Genomic DNA, 20657 nt, shown 5'->3' with positions numbered 1-20657 from the left:
ATATGAATAGCCTAAAACTAGTGCCACAGTTAATATTCAAACTCTGAGAACTATTTTGGGAAAAGGAAATCAATTATATAATCAGATTTCTATAGGATATGAAGGAGAACTTTTACTACAAAGAAAATTACAACCTGCCTATTGCCTTGAGAACTTTATCTGTGGCACTGAATCAACTTTAAAGACTTCAAATTTAGATTTTATTACAACAAGGCTTTTTTTTTCAAGTGTTTTGACACTTCTAGAATCCATTTTAGGAAATAACTGGTACACTACCTTTTAAATCATCATGGGAAGCTGGTTATTCTTGCAAAGGATATGATATTTACTATCACTTTATGAGTAAGGTTAGTGTAGCTGGCCAAAATAGGCTATTTCACTTGAAATGGCAAATGTTCATCTCTGAAACTCTACTATCTGGGATAGTGGAATAAGAAAAAGGTAAACAATTTATATTTGAGCATCCAAATAGGTCATCAAATTTTTGTGTTGGACATTACACATACTAAAGCAACACAAGTCATGCTATCACATTCATAAGCAGGACAGGATAGGACAGTAAACAGAGACAGAGAGACAGAAAGAGAGAGGTTGCTTTACTGAGAAGAATGAATCCACAAGTAATTTTCAAGTACTAAATTAGATTTATTTTGTTTCATTTTACAAAGGAGAAATACAATTTTTTGGAAAAATTAAAATACCCAATTTAAATATTTTGGTGTACATACTTTCTTTCAATATAAAAGACTCAACGCTTTTAATGTCTATTAGGAAAGGAGCAGTAAGACAGATACTACCTGAGTGAGATTGAATATAACTATTCAGAAAAACATCATTCTTCCAGGAATGATTTCTTAAAAGTAGTTATTGTGTTGCTGCAAGCAGGGTATCTTATTTCCTGAGAAATACACTTATGCCTGCTATGGTTTGGTGATCAAAATATCTAAAACTTCCATCAATCTATGTAACTAAGCAAGCTGTGAGAATGCCTCACTATTTTAAAAACTGCAAGTTTGGGGGTTTATTTTTAAAGAATAAAGTAAAACCAGGAAGACCTAACAGAAATAAGTCTCATCTATGTCATCAATCAATACTTAATATTCTCCTGATGATGGTCCTAGTCTACGAAATAATCTTTCACATCCAGTCTAGAGAATATCTTTTACTACCAAATAAAACCTTACCCTCAACTAACATTATTCCTGGAATGAAAGAAACAGCTCCTAATAGAAGAGAGATGTATCATTAGCCAGAGGTTGGAGAGAAATGCCGAAGAGCAAGAATTTACCATCAGAAGTTTCCTAATAGGCCTGAGAACCACTCTCTTTGCATATACAGCTAATGATTCAATCCATCCAACTGGTCCTACCAAGAGACACTTTGCCACATATGCTATCATAGGGGAAGAAAAAAAATGCTACAGAATGCTCTGTCACACCTAACAATTATACATACATGAACAGTTGAGGGTGTATGCCTATAATCCTAGCTACTTGGGAAGCTGAGTTCAGGAAGGTCTCAATCTTCCTGAACTAGCCAGGTCATACTAAAGAGACACCTTCTCAACCAATAACTGGGTGCAGTGGTGGACACCTGTCATCCCAGCTTGTTAAGGGAAGCTTAAAACAGAGGGAACTTTGTACAGGTGTGCACCCAGGCAAGGGATAAGAGTGTAAGATCATATTTCAAAAAATAACCTATGCAAAACAGGGCTGGAGCCTACAGAGCAAGTTCAAACCCCAATACTGCAGAAAGAAAGCAAGAAAGCAAGGAAGCAAGGAAGAAAGCAAGGAAGGAAGGAAGGAAGGAAGGAAGCAAGGAAGGAAGGAAGGGCGGACAGACGAACCCCTCTGTACATCACCTTGACAGTATTTTTTTTTTAAAGAAACATTCTGTTTTTATGATATCTCTGTCTTTGGAGGAAATAAAAGCCCTTGTTTCTAGGTCTAGTCTTAGACCTGATGCACTCAGGAAACAGTTTTGAAATCACATTTCTAGAACTGCTAAACTAAGACCTGATAAAAGTAAGAGTATTTTTTTTTTTTTTTACCAGTGAGAGAAGAACTCTTGAAGTCAGTTGGACTGAATCTCAATGATCTCAATTATCTAGTCTCAAAATAGCTCTTTAATAGCAAATTAAACATGAACTTGTCCATGTTCCTAACTCTGCTGCATATATTTACCTAATTCAAAGCGTCTACGTTGATTTAATTTAGAATTTAAAATACCATTCACACAAAATGTTTTCATAACTAGAGCTAATATACTGTACCTGTTCCATCTATTACAAATTTCTCCTAATTATAAGAGTTTCACTTGGCTTCTTAGCAATTTTGATTTACTTTTTAATTTTTTCAAAGCAGCAGCTAGAATATAACACACAAAAATGTGTAACTTTTTTATATATTTATGACTAAGCTAATTGGACATGACCATAAACTACATGATCAAAGTTTTGCTTTTCTTTTGAAAATCCAAAGGCAAACAATGTTTGCCTTTTCTCTCTTTTGAGGTGAGAACTGTTTAACTCATTTGGAAGAAATTCTTTGGCTGGGAAGGTGGCTCAGTGGTAGAGTGCCTGCCTTGCATGCAAGAGGCCTGGGTTCAATTCCTCAGCACCACATAAGCAGAAAAAAAAAAAAGCGGGAAGTGGTACTGTGGCTTAAGTGGTAGAGCACTAGCCTTGAGCTGAAGAACTGAGGGACAGTCCCCAGGGCCAGAGTTCAAGGCCACAACTGACCAAAATTAAAAAAAAAAAAATATATATATATATATATATATATATACACACATATATATATATATATAAACCCTATATACTAAGTAGAATATTTGAAACAGTTGAAATGACTGCAACCAACACAAATTCAATTGCTCTTAACATTTATAACATCAAAATTATAGTTTTGAAAAGACTTTTAATATCAACAGAATATGAGCATTTAATGTGTTCCTTTCCCTAGGATTCTGGGAAAAACTAATTTATCAATAGAATGTGACTGCGAAAAGTATATTTGGGGGAAAAAAAAACCTATAAATATGATTCACTGCTTTCTTCAAGGTCAGGATATTTTAAATTCAGGTTAAATTTTCATGTGGATTCAGATCATGAGGTGATCAAAAGGACTGCCTGAGAACCATTGCAAGTAAAAGCAAAATTTCTGTTTAGTTTCCTTACAAAAACATCAATAATGAAGAGCATCTATGTAATCACTTAGTAACTAGTAATGCTTTAGGAAAAGTAAATGTATTACCCTACAAAAATTTTTGAAACATTTAAATTGTTTTAAATTTACTTTTAATTTTATAAAAATAGTTCTAGCTATTACACTGAAATAATTCAATATAAATACAATACATAGCAATATATTTATGCTAAAAAGCAATTCCATTCCACACACAATAATTTTGATGATTCTTTTTGAAAGACAAATTTTTAAATGTTTCCATCAACTGTAACTTGGTTTTTAAATTAGTGCTTCAGCAAAGGCGAGCTCAGTGTCTATAAATTTCTTTACTAAACCCAAAATTCAAAGAAATATAATATTTAATAATAGCACTTAAACAGTATCTAACAAAAGCAACGACATTTAAAATTTTAAATAACTTTTCTAGGTTTTATGGAGGTACTGAGATTATTGATATAATAAGTGGAAATACTGTACTAGAAACAAACTTACTTTGTTTTTATTAAATGAATATATAACTTAGAAAGGAAAGCAAATATGGTATGCAGAACTATAAAAGATAAGTGAGCTGCGTGGAGCTCAGTAATACACAGATACCTTGTATAGTGGCTGCACTAAATGCTGCTAATTTACCACAATGAGTCAATGGGATACTTGGCAAATTTAATTATAAGATTAATACTTCAAGTCAACATTTCTGGGTGCATATCAAAAGGCAAGTAAATAAATGTACTCAAAATCTGATATTCTTTAAATTAATTTAAAATTTGGGCATAAGATACTTCTCATCGCATGAGATAATCAATTTAAAATTAAGTCACTCATGCAGTTGTGATTCTCTCTATATTTAGCAAACATGAATACTGCAAATTAAACATGAACTTGTAAGTACAGTACTTACCATACTGTAGCACAATAAGTACAGTACTTACTGGGAAAAATATTTTCCTCTCTTAATTTGAAAAAAAGAAAAGCTATATTTAGTAATTCAACTAGAACTCACTCAACAACAGTACCTATGAGACAAAATGCAAAAAAAAAACACCTATTTTTAAATGAAATTTAAGCCTTTTTTCAAAACTGCAACTAACTACAATTCTCCTCACCTTACCCCCGATCTCACCACAACTGAAAAAAGTATAAGCTCCAGAGACATTATCAAAAGCTCATGTTATAAGAGTTACAGTGCCAAGGAAACAAAATGAAGTGTCAGAAGAGTGTCATGGTAGACAATAGCTCATGGTCACAACCTCAGCAGAATATGCTGGACCAGCTGTTACAGCACTTCCTCTCCCCAAGCCCAGTCACTGAAGACATGACTAATACAACCACCCAGCACTATTAGCAGTAGTGCTTATCAGGATGGACATTACTCCTGGCTGTGTGGCACTACTGCTTCATAATTCCAGCAACATCAGTTACATTAATAACAACATCATTATCGATTTGATTTAGAAACAGAGAAAAGGGGGCTAAACAACCTCAGTAGAGACTGTCAAAATAACTTGCTCCTATAAATAAAAGAACAGCTCAAAATCTGTTTTTGAAACATTTTAGCTTGAGCATTAATTTGTATTTAAATCCTATTTAAAACTAAATCTATATATAAAGTAAGCCATTAGAATTGGGCTTCAGATGAACAGAAACAGCTGGTTGTGTTGAGATCATTTAACCTTGAAAATAAGATTAGAAATCCAAAAATTTTAAGTTTAAGTAATTTCTAATTATTTTATCTGGGTCACAGATAATCTACTCCTGCCAGATCTAAAATGACATCAGATTATCATTGCTATGATTATCCTGTTAACTTCTACAAAGACAGGATTTTTCTTATGCAGGAGAGAAATTAATTTAATTACCTCAAGTGAAAATGAATAATGAGGAAAATTACTGAAACTTCATACACTGCCTCCCTGAAACCACAAGCTAACCTTAAAATGAGGCATTAGTCTTGCTTGTTATGTGGTAGGTCTTCATTCAAGTTACGCAATCACAAAGTTTACACAATGAAATGACACCTCTAATAGTGTCAATGCTTCTTAATCTTCGGTGTCTAGGAGTAGGAAAAAGAGGAAGATGTCAAGGGAGTGTCTGAATTTACTGTGATTCCTTCTCTGTCTTCTTTTAAAAAATTTTATGCTACCTCACAAATTGATCACTTCTCCCACATTGTAAAAAAGTATCCTTGAATGCAGATTACAACAAAAATGTATCTAGATGGAAACTTCCTGTAGGTAGTCCTAGTTACGGAATACTAAGAGCTTTTTTTCATCATAAAATGAAGTTGAAAATGTATTTTATAAAATAAGCATAATCATTATTTTAACTTTAACATATTAAATACTATTTTATTTAGATGTTGATAATTCATTCAACTTCAAAATTAAACAACAAATCCATACAAACTGTGAACAAGCCTTAAAGAACTTTGAATCATATGGAAAGAAGCACATTAAGTATATTCTACAAATATTTTATTTTTTAATAATAAAGAGCATTGTTTAAACGGCAGGTAAATAGAATTAAACTTTACAAAAATATTTATGATCTGAATTCAAGAGGTTAGTACAATGAATAAAGATCAGACTAACAAGTACTCCTTTAATACTTGCATTCATTTTTTCTCCATACATATTTTTATTGTAAAAATACTGTACAGAGGGGTTACAGTTACATGAGTAAGGTAATGAGTACATTTCCTATCAAGCATTGTTACCTCCTCCTTTGTTTATCCCCTACCATCCCTTCCCTCCCCCCCTCCTTAACTTTTCCCTCCCCTCTCCCGAAATTGTAAAGTTCGTTTTCAACATAGTGTCTTTACATCTCATTGTTACAATGTGTCAACCTGCATCCTTATTTAAGTATTTTGTTATATCCCTTCCCCTCCCCAAATTATAAAAATGTATATACAAGATGTAGGACACAGGAATCAGATACAGTGAAAACAGGGGTTATACCATGGGGAACATGCAAAAGAAACAAGAGAATCACATAGTGCATTATAAGTACATTAAAAACAATAGCAAGAAAGTAAAAAACACTTGTGTCCCTATCTTGGGGTTCATTTCACTTAACATCATTTTATATGGTCACATGTACATACCTTTTGACCTTTTTTGCTTGTCCTAAACATGTAATAGTTATTGCAAATAATGGCAAAGGACATAACTAGCAAGATCAATAGAAAGCTCATGGACTGGGAGAACATCTTCACTAGCCATAAAATGGACAGGGGACTCATATCTAAAATATACCTGGAACTCAAAAATTAAATCCCCAACAACAAATCCTCAAAGAAATAACTGCCCAATAAATAAGTGGTCTAAAGACTTAAAGAGAAACTTCTCTGAAGAGGAAAGAAGGATGGCCAATAGACACATGAAGAAATGCTCTCTAGACATAAAAGAAATGCAAATCAAAATACCATTGAGATATCACCTCACTCCAGTTAGAATGGCTATAATCAAGAACTCTAATAACAACAGATGCTGGAAGGGATGTGGACAGAAGGGAACCTTACTGCATTGTTCATGGGAGTGTAAACTTGTTCTAAATCTAAAAATCTAAAATATACTTAGAACCCAAAAAATTAACTCCCCCAACAACAAATCCTCAAAGAAACAATTGCCCAATTAATAAGTGGACTAAAGACTTAAAAGAAATTTGCATTGTGAAAGTTAAAATGTGTTTGTGACTTTAAGTATAACTATTCCAGAATATTGTGAAATATTCAAAATTTATGTAATCACCTAATCTCAATTTTTAAAAAAAGTGAGAAAAGGGACGGATTAGGGGCAATGGGTAACAATGTTGTCAGACACCTTGTACTCATATACTGTTCTGTAGAATGGGAACTTCTTTGTACAACTACTTAAAGATATAATAAAAATGTAAAAAAAAATAAAAAGATAATGAGCAAGTACAAAGGTCTGATGTCAAAATACTGGAAGAAAATGTTTGATATGGTAAAGAGAGAGAGAGAGAGAGAGAGAGAGAGAGAGAGAGAGAGAGAGAGAGAGACAGAGAGAGAGAGACTTCTCTGAAGAGGAAATAAGAATGGCCAATAGACACATGAAGAAATGCTCAACCTCCCTCCCTAGCCATAAAAGAATGCAAATAAAGACAACATTGAGATTCCACCTCACCCCAGTTAGAACGGCTATAATCAAGAAATCTAGTAACAACAGATGCTGGAGGGGATGTGTCCAAAAGGGAATCTTACTGCATTGTTGGTGAGAGTATAAACTTGTTCAACCACTTTGGAAAGCAATATGGAGGTTCCTCAAAAGATTACACATAGAGCTCCGCTATGACCCACAATCCCTCTTTTGGGCATTTACCCAAATGATCACAAACAAGGTTACACCAAAGCTACCAGTACAACCATGTTTACCGCAGCATTATTCACCATAGCTAAGCTATGGAACCAACCCAGATGCCCCTCAGTAGATGAATGGATCAGGAAAATGTGAGATATATATATGTGTGTGTGTGTAATATATATACACACACGCACACACACAATGGACTTCTATGCCGCCATCAGAAAGAATGACAATGCCCCATTTGTTAGGAAATGGAAAGAGTTGGAAAAAATTATACTAAGTGAAGTAAGCCAGGCCCAAAGAAGCATTCTTTTTAATATTTCAGATATACAATTTGACACACATCTTTCAGAAGAAGGTACTTTAGGTATGCATAAAAAGGAAAAGCTTTTAGAGACATCACTACTTAACAAAGGTGTTTTCTGCCCAGTTCTAAAATACCACAAAAAAATTGAAATCTTTTTTACTTCATACAAGTAAATGTTCAACATTTCAGAAAAAAAAAGAAAGCTGTGCAATTCAAGAATCAGTATTACCATATTGACAGAGGAGTTGAAATAGGACCTAAAATACATCCTTGATAAATCAACAAAAATAATAAATAACTTACTTATTCTGCCCAATTCAGAAGAGAATGCTAAAATTTCAAGTTGAGATCTTCAAAAGAGCTTGAAATCCTTGCTGCAACCCCCCACTGGGATAGCCCTTACTAGAAAAATGTACTTAGTGTAATATTTCTAAATGTACATTCCCAATCACTAAGAATAAAAATTTGAGTAAGTGTGAAAAATCCTGAGACAGATACAAATACATATAAATGGTTTCAGTAAACTGAAAATTGGAAATCAAAAGATGCAAGCTTAATTTGACAATTTTGACATGATTTATGAGTCATGAAGTTCAATATGAAGAAATAATTAAGAGGAGCTGGGAAGGTGGCTTAGTGGTAGAGTGCTTGCCTTGCATGCATGAGGCCCTGGGTTTGATTCCTCAGCACCACATAAACAGAAAAAGCCGGAAGTGGTGCTATGGCTCAAGTGGTAGAGTGCTAGCCTTGAGCTGAAGAGCTGAGGGACAGCGCCAGGCCCAGAGTTCAAGCCCCACAATCAACCAAAAAAAAAAAAAAAAAAGAAATAATTAAGAATAAGCATAAAGGTAGAAAGATTTTTAAGGTAAAGTTATGTTCATCCTTAGTACTGTTACTAATATCATTACACTATTTATCATAATCATCATTATTATAAAAATCACAAGGGATATTAGAAAATATCTCAAATGGAATAAAAATATATATTCAAAGAGACATTATATAAAGATCCATGCACAGCCAATATGTACAAGAAGTATCTAATACTAGTCATTGAAGAAATCCAATGAACCCCAAGATAAGGACTCAAATGTTTTTTCTTTCTTGCTATTGTTTCTAACATATTTATAAGATATTTCTTTGTTGCTTTGTATGTCCCTCCCCCATGGTATAACCCCTGTTTTCACTGTATTTGATGTTGGTATAATCTGTAGAGGGAAAGGGAAAAAACAAATTGTTTAAATAGGGATGCAGGTGAACCCATTGCAACAATGAGATGTACAAGATGTTATGTGGAAAACGAACTTTACAACTTTGGTGGGGGAGGGGGAGGGGAAGGAGATGGGAAGGGATGGGAAGGGGAAACAAAGGAGAAGGCAACAATGCTTGATAAGAAATGTACTCATGGGCTGGGAAGGTGGCTCAATGGTAGAGTGCTTGCCTTGCATGCATGAGGCCCTGGGTTCGATTCCTCAGCACCATATAAGAAAAAAGAAAAAAGCCAGAAGTGGCGCTGTGGCTCAAGTGGTAGAGCGCTAACCTTGAGCTGAAGAGCTGAGGGACAGCGCCCAGGCCCAGAGTTCAGGCCCCATGACCGGATCCAAACAAACAAATAAAGAAATGTACTCATTATTTTGCCCATGTAATTATAACCCCTCTGTACAATATTTTCACAATAAAAAAAGACAAAGAAAATAAGATAGTATTAAAAACCAATAGAATAGTTACCATGAAAAAGGTTGACAACAAATGGCAACAAGGATATTAAGCAAACAAAATTCTCATATACTATTAGTGGGAATGCAATAATGGTAAAAGTATTTGCGTAAGTTTTCTTAGAAGTGATAAACTGACTTTATGTGACCCGTAATTTTACTTTTAGAACACATTCATCATCCCATAAAAATGTACATGTATTGTTTTCAAGGTTCATTTCTTTTATATTTTCATGGACAAATAACATTTTATTTATCCACTCAACAACTGATGGATATTGCTTGCAGTTTAAGTTTCTGTGAATAATGCTTCTATAAATACATATGTACAAGACAGGTGCTAGTGGCTCATACTTGTAACTCTAGCTACTCGGGAGGCTATAATCTGAGGATGTAGGTTTGAAGCCAACCTGGGCAGTAAAGTCTGCGTGACTCTTCTAATTAAACTACCAAAAGAGCCAGAAGTGGAGCTGGGAGCTGTGGCTCAAGTGGTAAAGCAAAAATGTACCTAGAGCAAGAAAGTTCAGGGACAGTGTCAAACCCCCAAGATCAAGCCCAAGAAGCACCATAAAAAATTTATAAAAATAAACACATGGGGTGGGAAGTTGGCTCAGTGGTAGAATGCTTGCCTTGCATGCATGACCCTGGGTTCAATTCCTCAGTACCACATAAGCAGAAAAAGCCGGAAGCGGTGCTGTGGCTCACATGGTAAAGGGTTAATCTTGAGCTGAAGAGCTGAGGGACAGCGCCCAGGCCCAGAGTTCAAGCCCAGGACTGGCAAAAATAAATAATAAGTACATAATGTACAAATTTTGTGTGGACATAGAAATGGAACTACTGAGTCTAATGGAAATTATGTTCAATTTTAAAGAACTGCTAAACTGTTTAAGTGGCTGTAACATTTTACATTTCTACTAGCAGGGTATTAGGGTTTGATTTCCTCTTTATCAACCACCAATGTCTGCTATTAACTGCCTTTTTTAGTGTCACTACTCTAGTGATATATTTTGTATTTTTGTTACTGGGGATTGAACCCATGGCCTTGTATAATTTAAACACGTGTTCTATCACTGATCTATAGCTCTAGCTCAACTCTAGTGGTTTTGAAATACTGTGCCATGATAGTTTTGATTTGCATTTTCTTGGTGATTAATGAAGTTCATTGTCTTGTCAGTGTTTATTGTTCATTTGCATACCTTTTTTTGGAAAATCTTGCAATCATATTTTCATTAGGCTATCTTATTTTCTTAACAAACATTCTTTATATATTCTAGATATAAGTCCCTGGTCAGACACACAGCTGGCAAATAGTTTCTGTGCTGTATTTTCAACTCTTGATAGTGTCCTTTGAAACACAAAAATGTTAATTTTGACTAAGTTCAATTCATCAGCTTTTATTTTTGGTAGTGTATGATTTGATGTTATATCTAGCCTATGATCATTGCCTAATACAAGGTCACCAAAACAATGTTTTCAGTGAAGAATTATGTCTGCCTCTTACATTTAACAAATGGTTCATTTTGTCAATTTTTTGCATATATCATGAAGCAAGTGTCCAATTTCATCTTTTTAACATATGGATACCTAGTTGTCCCAGTATCTCTTGCTGAAAACAGCATTCTTTTAATCATAGAACAATCTTGGCACTTTTTTTGAAAGCCAATTGATCACATGTATACACCAAATACGTATAGTTGGCCCACTATATCCATGAGTTCTGTATCTGCTGATTTGCCAACCACAGATTGAGAATATTGGGGGTGGGGGGAACTGTACCTATAGTAAATTTGCAGTCATTTCTTTCTTGCCATTATTTCTTAAATACTGCAGTATAGCAAATATTTATATAAAATTTATATTGCATTAGGTATCACACATATTCTAGAAATAATTTAAAGTATACTGGAGGATATGTTTTAAACACTATGCCATTTTACATGACAAACTCGAGAGTCCATTGCAGAACTTGGTATCCACTTCCCACAGAGCATCCTGGAGCCAATACTCTCAAGAATACCAAAGTATGAATGGATTTTTCTGGATTTTCAATTCTAGTTCAATTATCTATGTTTATTCTTACACCAGTCCCATATTTTCTTGATTACTGTTGCTTTATGGGATTTTTATGCACTTTCCTTACTGTGTATTTTTTACTGGTTATATTCTGGTAAGTAACCTAATTTTTATATACAATATGTGTTATATACTATATATGTTATATACAATATATGTCATATACAATATAACTCTGGAACTCTTTCTAGCATACATGTTCATACACATTCAAATAAATATCCTCTTAAAGACAACTTTGTATAGGCTGGTCAAAATGGCTGTGAATTTTTAATTTTGATAGACTTTAGTAACTTCTCTTTCAAGGTTACCAATTTACACTCCCTTCACAAATGTAGAAGAAAACCTATTTGTCCTATATTTTCTGCAATATTATTTGCAATATTTTCTGTAAAATCTCATCATTAAAATCCTTAATATAATTTTTGTAATTTTAGACAATCCCTTGTTTCAATAAACAGATAAGAGTATGATAATTGTGAAGAAAGACTGATATTATACTGTGTATTTCAATTTTACCTTCTATTGCTTCTATACTCCAGTCTCAAACTGGCCTATAAATGACACTCATGAAAATAGTACCTATGAGGGGACCAGTACCTAATAAATATATATATATTACATACACACAACATATATATATAATATTTACAAGTTGTTTAATGTAATTTTTCCAATTAGGTGGTGTGAAAAAATGACTAAGTCTATATAATAGTAAAAATAAGTAAATATTATTTACATTGTTATGTAAAAATATAAAAAATAGATGTTACTTGAAGAATTTTCTATATCAAATATAAAATATGGAACTGGTAGTCAACCTTTCATATAGACTAAACAACTCCCTTTATTACATGACTTTGCACATCAATAAGTCACTAGGTATATGCAAAAAAAAGAATTGCTAATGAAATCTTTGCACAGATACCTCTGCTTTGAGGAATAAAACCAAAACAGTTTAAAGTGGGAAAAAATGTTAAATGTTGTAATTTAGGAAAAATGTACATGCTGAAAAACTGGTTACAATGGTGTAGTCATCAAACCAACTATATGTAATGATTAAAAGTCATAATGTCTGTATAGATATATAAAGTCTGTAGTCATATAAAAATATTGTTTCTGTTTTAAAAGATATAGAATTGTATGTATATGATTATGCATGCATATAATCATAAATACTTTGAAGGCATATAAAAATATAGTAACAAATATGGGTGATTTTTCTCTAATTTGATACTTTTAAAAGTCTTTTAGAATTTAATCCATAACCAGGTAATATATTCATACATGTCACTTTATAGTAAAAATATACTTACTGTGATGATGCCAATTAGTTGAGTATAAAAGAGTCCAGATATTCCAACTAACATAGTAATGCCCATAAAGGCAGCTAGTCTCATTATGGCCAATTCATGTCTAACAACAAAGAGGTCCTACAAAGAAAAAGAAAATCTTAAAAACAATTTGAAAAGCTTCTTATTGTTGCAATAATAATCTAAATTTAGTCATGCTATAACTTACTGTTTGTTTGTTTTTTTTTGGTCCGTCATGGGGCCTGAACTCTGGGCCTGGGCGCTGTCCCTCAGCTCTTAGCTCAAGGCTAACGTTCTACCACTTGGCCACAGCACCACTTCCGGTTCTCTAAGTGGTTTTCATTGGAGATAGAGTCTCATGGACTTTCCTACAGGAGCTGGTTTTGAACCACGATCCTCAGAACTCAGTCTCCTGAGTAGCTAAGATTATAGGCGTGAGCCACCAGCGCCTGGCTCTCTAATTATTTTAAAACAAAAATTCATAGCTATCTCTGACCCTCTTGATTTTGTTCTAGTTATTCAAAATATATCTGAAAATTTCAAAAATAATTTAGTAAGTTGAAAACGTTAAGACTTCACTGGTCTATGTAAAAAAAAAAAACACCCTCAACTCCAAGGTTACGTTACCCTTTTTTTAAACTAATTTAAATAAATCACAGATAGCAACCGATATTTAATCACAAAAGAAATTTCACTATTATAAAATTCAAATTTTGGAATGTACAAGCTTGATTCCTATTATTAAATTTCAAGTAATCCAAATACACTGAAATAATTTCAGGGGAATACACATAGTACGATCTTAAGAATAGTCCTCTTTAAGCCTCCCTCAATAATTCTTATACCTAATTAAATATTACACCAAATACCACAAAGAACTATGATACTTAGAATGTAAAGATGTAAACATATCGCCTATGTCCTCAGAATGAGTTTTATTTACAAAGAAAACTCAATTTTGTGAAATTCCAGATGATACAATATGCATATGGGCAAGGAGAGGTGGAAATAGTGGAGAAAGCTGATTTTCCGGTTCAGGACATGAAAATGAAGGCCAACTATGTACTGTGGGGGCACGGAAAAAATAAATTAAAAAAAATTAAAAAAAAGAGGCATTTCATTTACCAGCAGTGTTAACCAAATAGAAGAGAGAATCATCTAATTCCATTTTCTCCTGGAAAAAACACCCACAGTACCTAAGGTAAGAAATAGATTGGAAGAACCCCCAAAATACAACCACCAAGATGCTTTCTTTTAAAATGACTGACGGATTAGAGGGGTCTCAGTAGCAAAGTAGAGAGGCCACTGAAAATAATATACTTGCTTAAAACAAAGAACTGATGCTTTTCTATGTATTACATTGATACACCACTAGATTCAAAACAACTATCTGGATCCACAACCAAAATCACTTTTTTAAAAAAAGTTAAATTCAGCAAAACATTTAAGTGCTACAATGTAGTCAGATATTAGGCAATTATTTCAAAACTTCAACAGAAGGTCTTTTTTTCTCCTATTTGTGTTAAGAAATGTGTCTGTATACAAATAAATGCATAAATTTCATGCTCAGTATTAAAAGGCAATTCTATCCTCATCTGAAACCACAATCGGCTTCCTGTGCATTCCTTCCCCTCACTATCTGTCCCTCACCTCTACCCTAAAGATTACTGATCCTTTCTTTACGCACTCTGAATACTACTGGGTCAATCACATATACAAAATATTTTCTCCCACTCTGAAGTTAACTAACTGTTCATTCTTTTTAAGGTGCCTGTTAAGATATATAAGTTCTCAATTAATATAATCAAATTTATCTTTTCTTTTGCTGCTTTTTCTATATCTAGGAAACTTTTCTTGACCCTAAAATAACAATATTCTCTTATATTATCTTCCAAAGCCTTCAAAAGCTTTATTACAAGTTTTGCCTTTCACCTTCAGGTCGTTAATACACCCAAATAATGTTTTGTATCATCAGTGTATAGTAAAAGGCAAGGATTTGAATTTATTTTTACTAGACAAATAATTTTAATCTACAAGTTTACTCAATTCTAATAAAGTTTACTGAAAAGCTGTGTCATCAAGTGTACATATGCATGCAGATTCCTGGATCTGATATGGCTTCTTATTCTGCTCCCGATTTGTTACTGTTCCAGTGAAAAGTGTCTGGGATTTGAAGAAAGTCTTGATCCCTAGTATGTCAAATGCTAGAGCTTGAACTCAGAAGCATACGTGCTTTTCCTTACTTAGCTCTTTCACTCAAGGATGGTACTCTACCACTTAGGCCACACCTCCATTTCTGCTTTTTGTTGGTTAATTGAAGATAAGTCTCATAGACTTTCCTGCCTGGGCTGGCTTTGAGCAGTGATCCCAGATCTCAGCCTCCTCTGTAGCTAGGATTATAGGCCTGAGCTAGCAGGGCCTAGTATTATATAACCAATTTTTTAACTGGATTTTTAAATTATAACATATTCAGACATATATTCACATATAATATTCTTTCCAATTAGGTTTAAGTTTCACCAGAAAGTCATGTATTTATCTTATGTAAAAACAAGTGAGTTTAAAAAATATTTTAAGGTTACAAGTTTAAAAGTTTCTTAAAAGTCCCAAAGAATCTACAGATTCATTATTTATATTATCTGAAAGTAATGCAGTTTTGTTTCTTTCAGCAGTTATAACTTCTTTTTCTTTCTCTTGCTTTAGTAAATGGCTAGAAATTCTAGTACTATGTTGATCACAACAGTAGCAGTAGTTACAAATGCCTAGTCCTCAAACTCAGGAAAAGAACTCAACACTGCATTCCAGCATGTATACGTGGTTAAGTATCTCATTTTTTTTCTGGGAACCTTTCTATCATTTAGCTAATTAAGAAAGTTAACATCCAGTTGTAGTTTGCTAAGAGTTTGTAACACGTATCGCACTGAATTTTATCTTTACTTTCATTCACTGAGATATTCATTTGAATGTTTCTGTCAACTCTGTTAAAGTGATAAGCTATATTGACTTCCAAATGCAAAAATTGCTTTTTATTTTTAGAAATAAAGTCAACTTGTTCAGTCTGATTCAGATTGCCAATTTTTAAGGAATTGTTTATCTTTGTTCATCAGACTAGTCTATAATTTTCTTTACTTTTCCTGGTAGGTCTCATATCCAGGATAGGCTATATTCAGGAGTTTATATGGCTCATATTATTATTTCCTTTCATATCTGATGGAGCTAGAACTTACTAGTTAGTATGTAAATTTGCCCTCAAGAAAAATATTACCTACTTACTTATGACTACAGGATGCTTCCAGTTTATTTTTGAAGCAAATATTTGTAGATCACAGAATTCAATCATGTAAAGATGTCAACTATTCACACTGATCTACAAAACTAATATAATCCTAAAACAAAAATAAATCCCTATGATAGTACAGAGCATATTGTGTTGGCAAGATTTTTTTGTTATAATTTTTAGAAATTGCTTTACTGTTTCTAAAACACAAAGGATAATATAACACTCTTCTATGAATAAACTAGGGAAGAAGGTCTGCTCTATTGCATGCATTTTCAACAGGGCCAGGGTCGACCCCAAGTAGGAGAAAAAAATTAGCTGAAGGTTCTACACAAATAAATCTTACCTGACAGAATCTGTCTCTGTTAAATTCACTGGGGAGGGAGAAGGGGAAAATGTCTGAAAAGAATACTTCAGAAGACAATGATAATAATTTTAAAAAGACTGAAAATACTGCTTTACTAGATAACAAGATTTATTATAAAACTATAATAAGGTTACAGTTATAATGACAGTGTAGTATAATCATGAGGAAAGAGGAATAGACCATGGGACTAGAAAAGAGTCAGAACCAGACACACACATATGTGGATGCTGATTTATGAGAAAGTAGGCACTGCACAGTGGAGGAGGAAAGAATTATCTTTTTAATGCATGATGTTAAGTCAACTGGATGTTCATCCATGAAACAATGAAACTCTGATTCCTATCTTACCAGAATCACAAAAAATCAATTCCAACCAGAAATGTAAAAGTCAGCAAATTATAGTACCTGCATGACAACGTAAAAGTATTTTAGTTTAGAAAAACTTTTTAAATTGAGCTCAAAATTACTGCCCCCACTTAAATAAAGACTATTAAGTTAGGGTTCATTAAAATTTAAATTTGAAAAAAAAAAACCTGAGAAATGGAGCTGGGGCTCAAGTGGTAGAGTAGTCACCTTGGGCAAAAAGGTTAGCTATCCTGAGTTTAAGCCCCAGTACCAGTAGCAGTATGTGCATGTACACACATACACGTACACATACACGTACACACACACACATGCGCATGCATGCGCGCGCACGCGCGCACACACACACACACACACACACACACGTCCTACAGAAAACACTTATAACACATAAAGAAGTTCTAATCTAAAACATCATGGAATTATAAGAAAAAAAGTAGGCAATGTTACAATGGAACTTCCCCTTATCCAACTAATGTATGCTAAAAAAAAGTAGGCAAAGAGGTTGGAGGCCTGGCTCAGGTATAGAGCACCAGTCGAGGAACAAATAGCATCACATAGAGTTCAAGTTCCAGTCTCACACAAAAGAAAAAAAAGTAAGTAAAATACTTAGGTGCACCTCATCAAACATCTCATATGATTCATAAAAAAAAAGAGCTCACTTCCATTAGTCTTGTAAGAAATGAGAATTAAAAGATTATGAAGGTCTGTTCACATGTATCAAATACCTAATATAAGGAATTCTTAAGTACTTATATGTAATATAAGGAATTCTTAAGTACTTATATGTAAGTTGAATTTCAACTTATATAAGTCTATTGGTAGTAACACTGAACATTAATTAACCCTTGTAACTAATCACAAGCATGAAACACACACACACACACACACACACACACACACACACACAAACAGCAAGAGGCTTAGCTGAATAAGGTGGACTGAGGTTGATGACCAGACTGGGACATGGCCCCTTCTCAACCACTAGCTGAGCTTGGTGGTATGAGTGTATCAACTCAGCTATGGAGAAGGCTGCAATCAGAAGAACCAGGAATTCAGGTCAGCATGCACAAAAAGAAAAAAAGAAAAAAAAGACTGCAAGACTCCATCTTGATTGAAGTAGCTAGGCATAATGGTGTGAGCCATAATGGTGTGCTAAGGTAAAAGAAAAGAATCTCGGTCTAGATACACATCTAGGCAGGAAGTAAAACCCCAACTCAAAACAAACAGTACAAATAACAATAATACAAAACTAGGAAGTAATGAAAGCATTAATGCTTGAAGCTAAATGAAAATAAGTCAATTTGGCTACTTAGGATCTAGCAAATAGTTCTTCAATACCTGTCTGTGAATTTCTTAGACTCATTTTCTGTAATCTTATTTCAATTGTCTGATGAGATAAGATCCCTTTCCTTTTCTGTGCCCATATTGGAGCTTGAACTCAGGGACTAGGTGTTGTCCCTGAGCTTTTTCTATTCAAAGCTGGCAATCTACCACTTAGCAACACTTCCACTTTTGTCTTTTCTTTTTAAGTGATTAACTGGAGTAAGGAATTTCACAGACTTCCTTCCCAGTGTTGACTTTGAATTGTTATCCACAAATCTCAGGTTCCTGAGTAGCTGGGATTATAGGCATGAGCCTGGCAAAGATCTTGCTGTTTGCAAAGGACCAGCCTCAGAACTCATGCCTCCCATCTAGGCTGGGATTACTGAACCTAGCATTTTAGTGGCCTAGTAAGCAAGTCTTTCTTCTGTTGTGCTGGATCCTCACTTTATTCTCATAGTAATGAGAATCTTCTTTCTAAAAGGCAAATATAATCTTATTTACCTTCAATAGCTCCCCAAGTGCCAGCCACTTAAGAGAGCAAAACAAAGTCTCCATCTCCAGCTGTCACTTCTCTCAATCCATCTCATTACTCTCTCCATAATTCATACCACTTACATGTGGTTCTTACTGGTTCTTGAAAATGTCAAGCAAGTTTCTACTTCATGGTGTTAGCACTGGGTCTTTCCTCTCCCTAGAACACTCTTGCTCCTAGGAACAGTGACTCTGCTAGCTTCACTTCCAAGTCTTTGTTCAATTGTCACTACGAGAAAAACTTTCTCACTATATTGTCTATTATTTTTCTTGCCTGTCTTCTGCTTCATTGTATATCACATGACTCATGTTTACTATGTATTTGTTTATCATCTGTCTCCCCATTTAGAATGTTGTTTCTTACATGTGGGAACTTAATTTTGTCCACTGATGCATCCCACAACAAGGACAGGTACACAAAGGAAGCATTAAATATTTGTTAAATTACTTAGTGTCCTCAAAATTTTAAAGTGTTTTACAAATAAAATTTTAAACAGTGATAATGGTTTTTCATAAACTGACTATGAAGCAATTTTTACTACTAAACCACTGCCTGCCAATAGTTTTCTGTCTTTAATAAGGCTAGTTTGAAAAGTGACAATATGACTTATTTATGACTGTCCTCCTACTGGAACCACTGGCAATTTGGGCTAGATAATTCTATTGAGAGAACTGTCCTGTACCTTGTAGGGTATTTAGTAGCACCATGGGCCTCCATCCACTACAGGCCATTGCCCAGCTCTGGGACCAAAAATGTCTCTAGATCTAATCACCAAATATCCCCTGGTGGGCAACATGCCCCTCATCCCCAATGAGAATCAGTGTATCACCGGTGAGTGATTTTGTTTTTCTGGTTTGCAATAAGAGAAATAACTTGGATAACATCCATGATATGTACAGATTTGAATTTTCAAAATGACTAAATAACCAGTTTCACATGCTAAGGTTGATTATTGACAATTACTCATATTAAAATAAACTTTAGGCATGGAATCCCAGTTACTTGGGAGGCAGAGACAGGACAGATTGTAACAAGAAAAGTCTGGTTATGATAGTACACATCCCAGCTACATAGGAGGCTGGGAAGTATACATAGGAAGACTATAGTCTAGTCCAGCCTGGACAAAAAGCAAGACTATCTCAAAAATAGCCAAAGCAAAAGTCATAGTCCAAGTGGTAGAACTTCTATCTAGCAAGCACAAGGCCCCAAATTCAAACCCTAGTATCTGCCATTTTTTTAATCTTAAAATAAAAATATCTACCATATTTGCATGATTATCTGCATATTTTGGGCCTTAAGTTTATTACAAAACATAGGCAGAGAAGATACAGATTTATTCTGTAGTAGTCTCATGTGGGGGGGGGGGGGAGAGGGAGTAGAGAGAGAGAGAGAGATATTCCTGGGGCTTGAACTCAGGGTCTGGGTGCTGTCCCCAAGCTTCTTTTGCTCAAGTTTAACACTTTATCACTTGAGCCAGAGCTCCATTTCTAACTTTTTTGGGGGGTAGTTCTCTGAAGATAAGTGGACTTTTCTGCCTGGGCTGGCTTTGAAACATGATCCTCATATCTCAGCCTCCTGAATAAACAGGATTACAGGTGTAAGACACCAACACGCAGCTGTACTAGTCTGTACGCACATGCATATGCTCAAGCATGGGCCTCTCTCTTATTTTCAGTTTTATTACACCCTAATGGATATTAATATCCAAGGAAAAAAACAGTTTATGCTCTCATGTGATTATCACTGAGATGTATGAGGTATATGATTATTTTACTGAGGGGTATGCAATTGTCTTCTAGAGCAAACTGGTACCTGACTGCCAGGCTGAGAGTACATATTTCCAAAAACAACATTCTGCTTGCTCAGCAATA

At 34.3% G+C, this 20657-nt stretch overlaps 1 protein-coding gene across 7 annotated transcripts in view; it reads right to left on the bottom strand.

The window, feature by feature from the left end:
* Zdhhc21 (zinc finger DHHC-type palmitoyltransferase 21) overlaps positions 1-20657 on the bottom strand; it is a 122131-nt gene that overhangs the window by 62151 nt on the left and 39323 nt on the right. For all 7 annotated transcript variants that reach the window (XR_006149478.1, XR_006149475.1, XR_006149476.1 and 4 more), the window contains exon 7: positions 12925-13041. Coding sequence is in view for 3 of the 7 variants with exons in the window: in XM_042692880.1 (XP_042548814.1) it covers positions 12925-13041 (117 nt within the window). In the remaining 4 variants the exon portion in view is untranslated. The remainder of the gene's footprint in view (positions 1-12924; positions 13042-20657) is intronic.

This window comes from Dipodomys spectabilis, unplaced genomic scaffold (genome assembly GCF_019054845.1).
Source record: "Dipodomys spectabilis isolate Male_0828 unplaced genomic scaffold, ASM1905484v1 ptg000158l, whole genome shotgun sequence".
In the NCBI taxonomy this organism is placed as follows: Eukaryota; Metazoa; Chordata; class Mammalia; order Rodentia; family Heteromyidae; genus Dipodomys; species Dipodomys spectabilis.
Note: the sequence above shows the minus strand (reverse complement) of the source record. Positions and strands in the feature narration are given on the sequence as shown.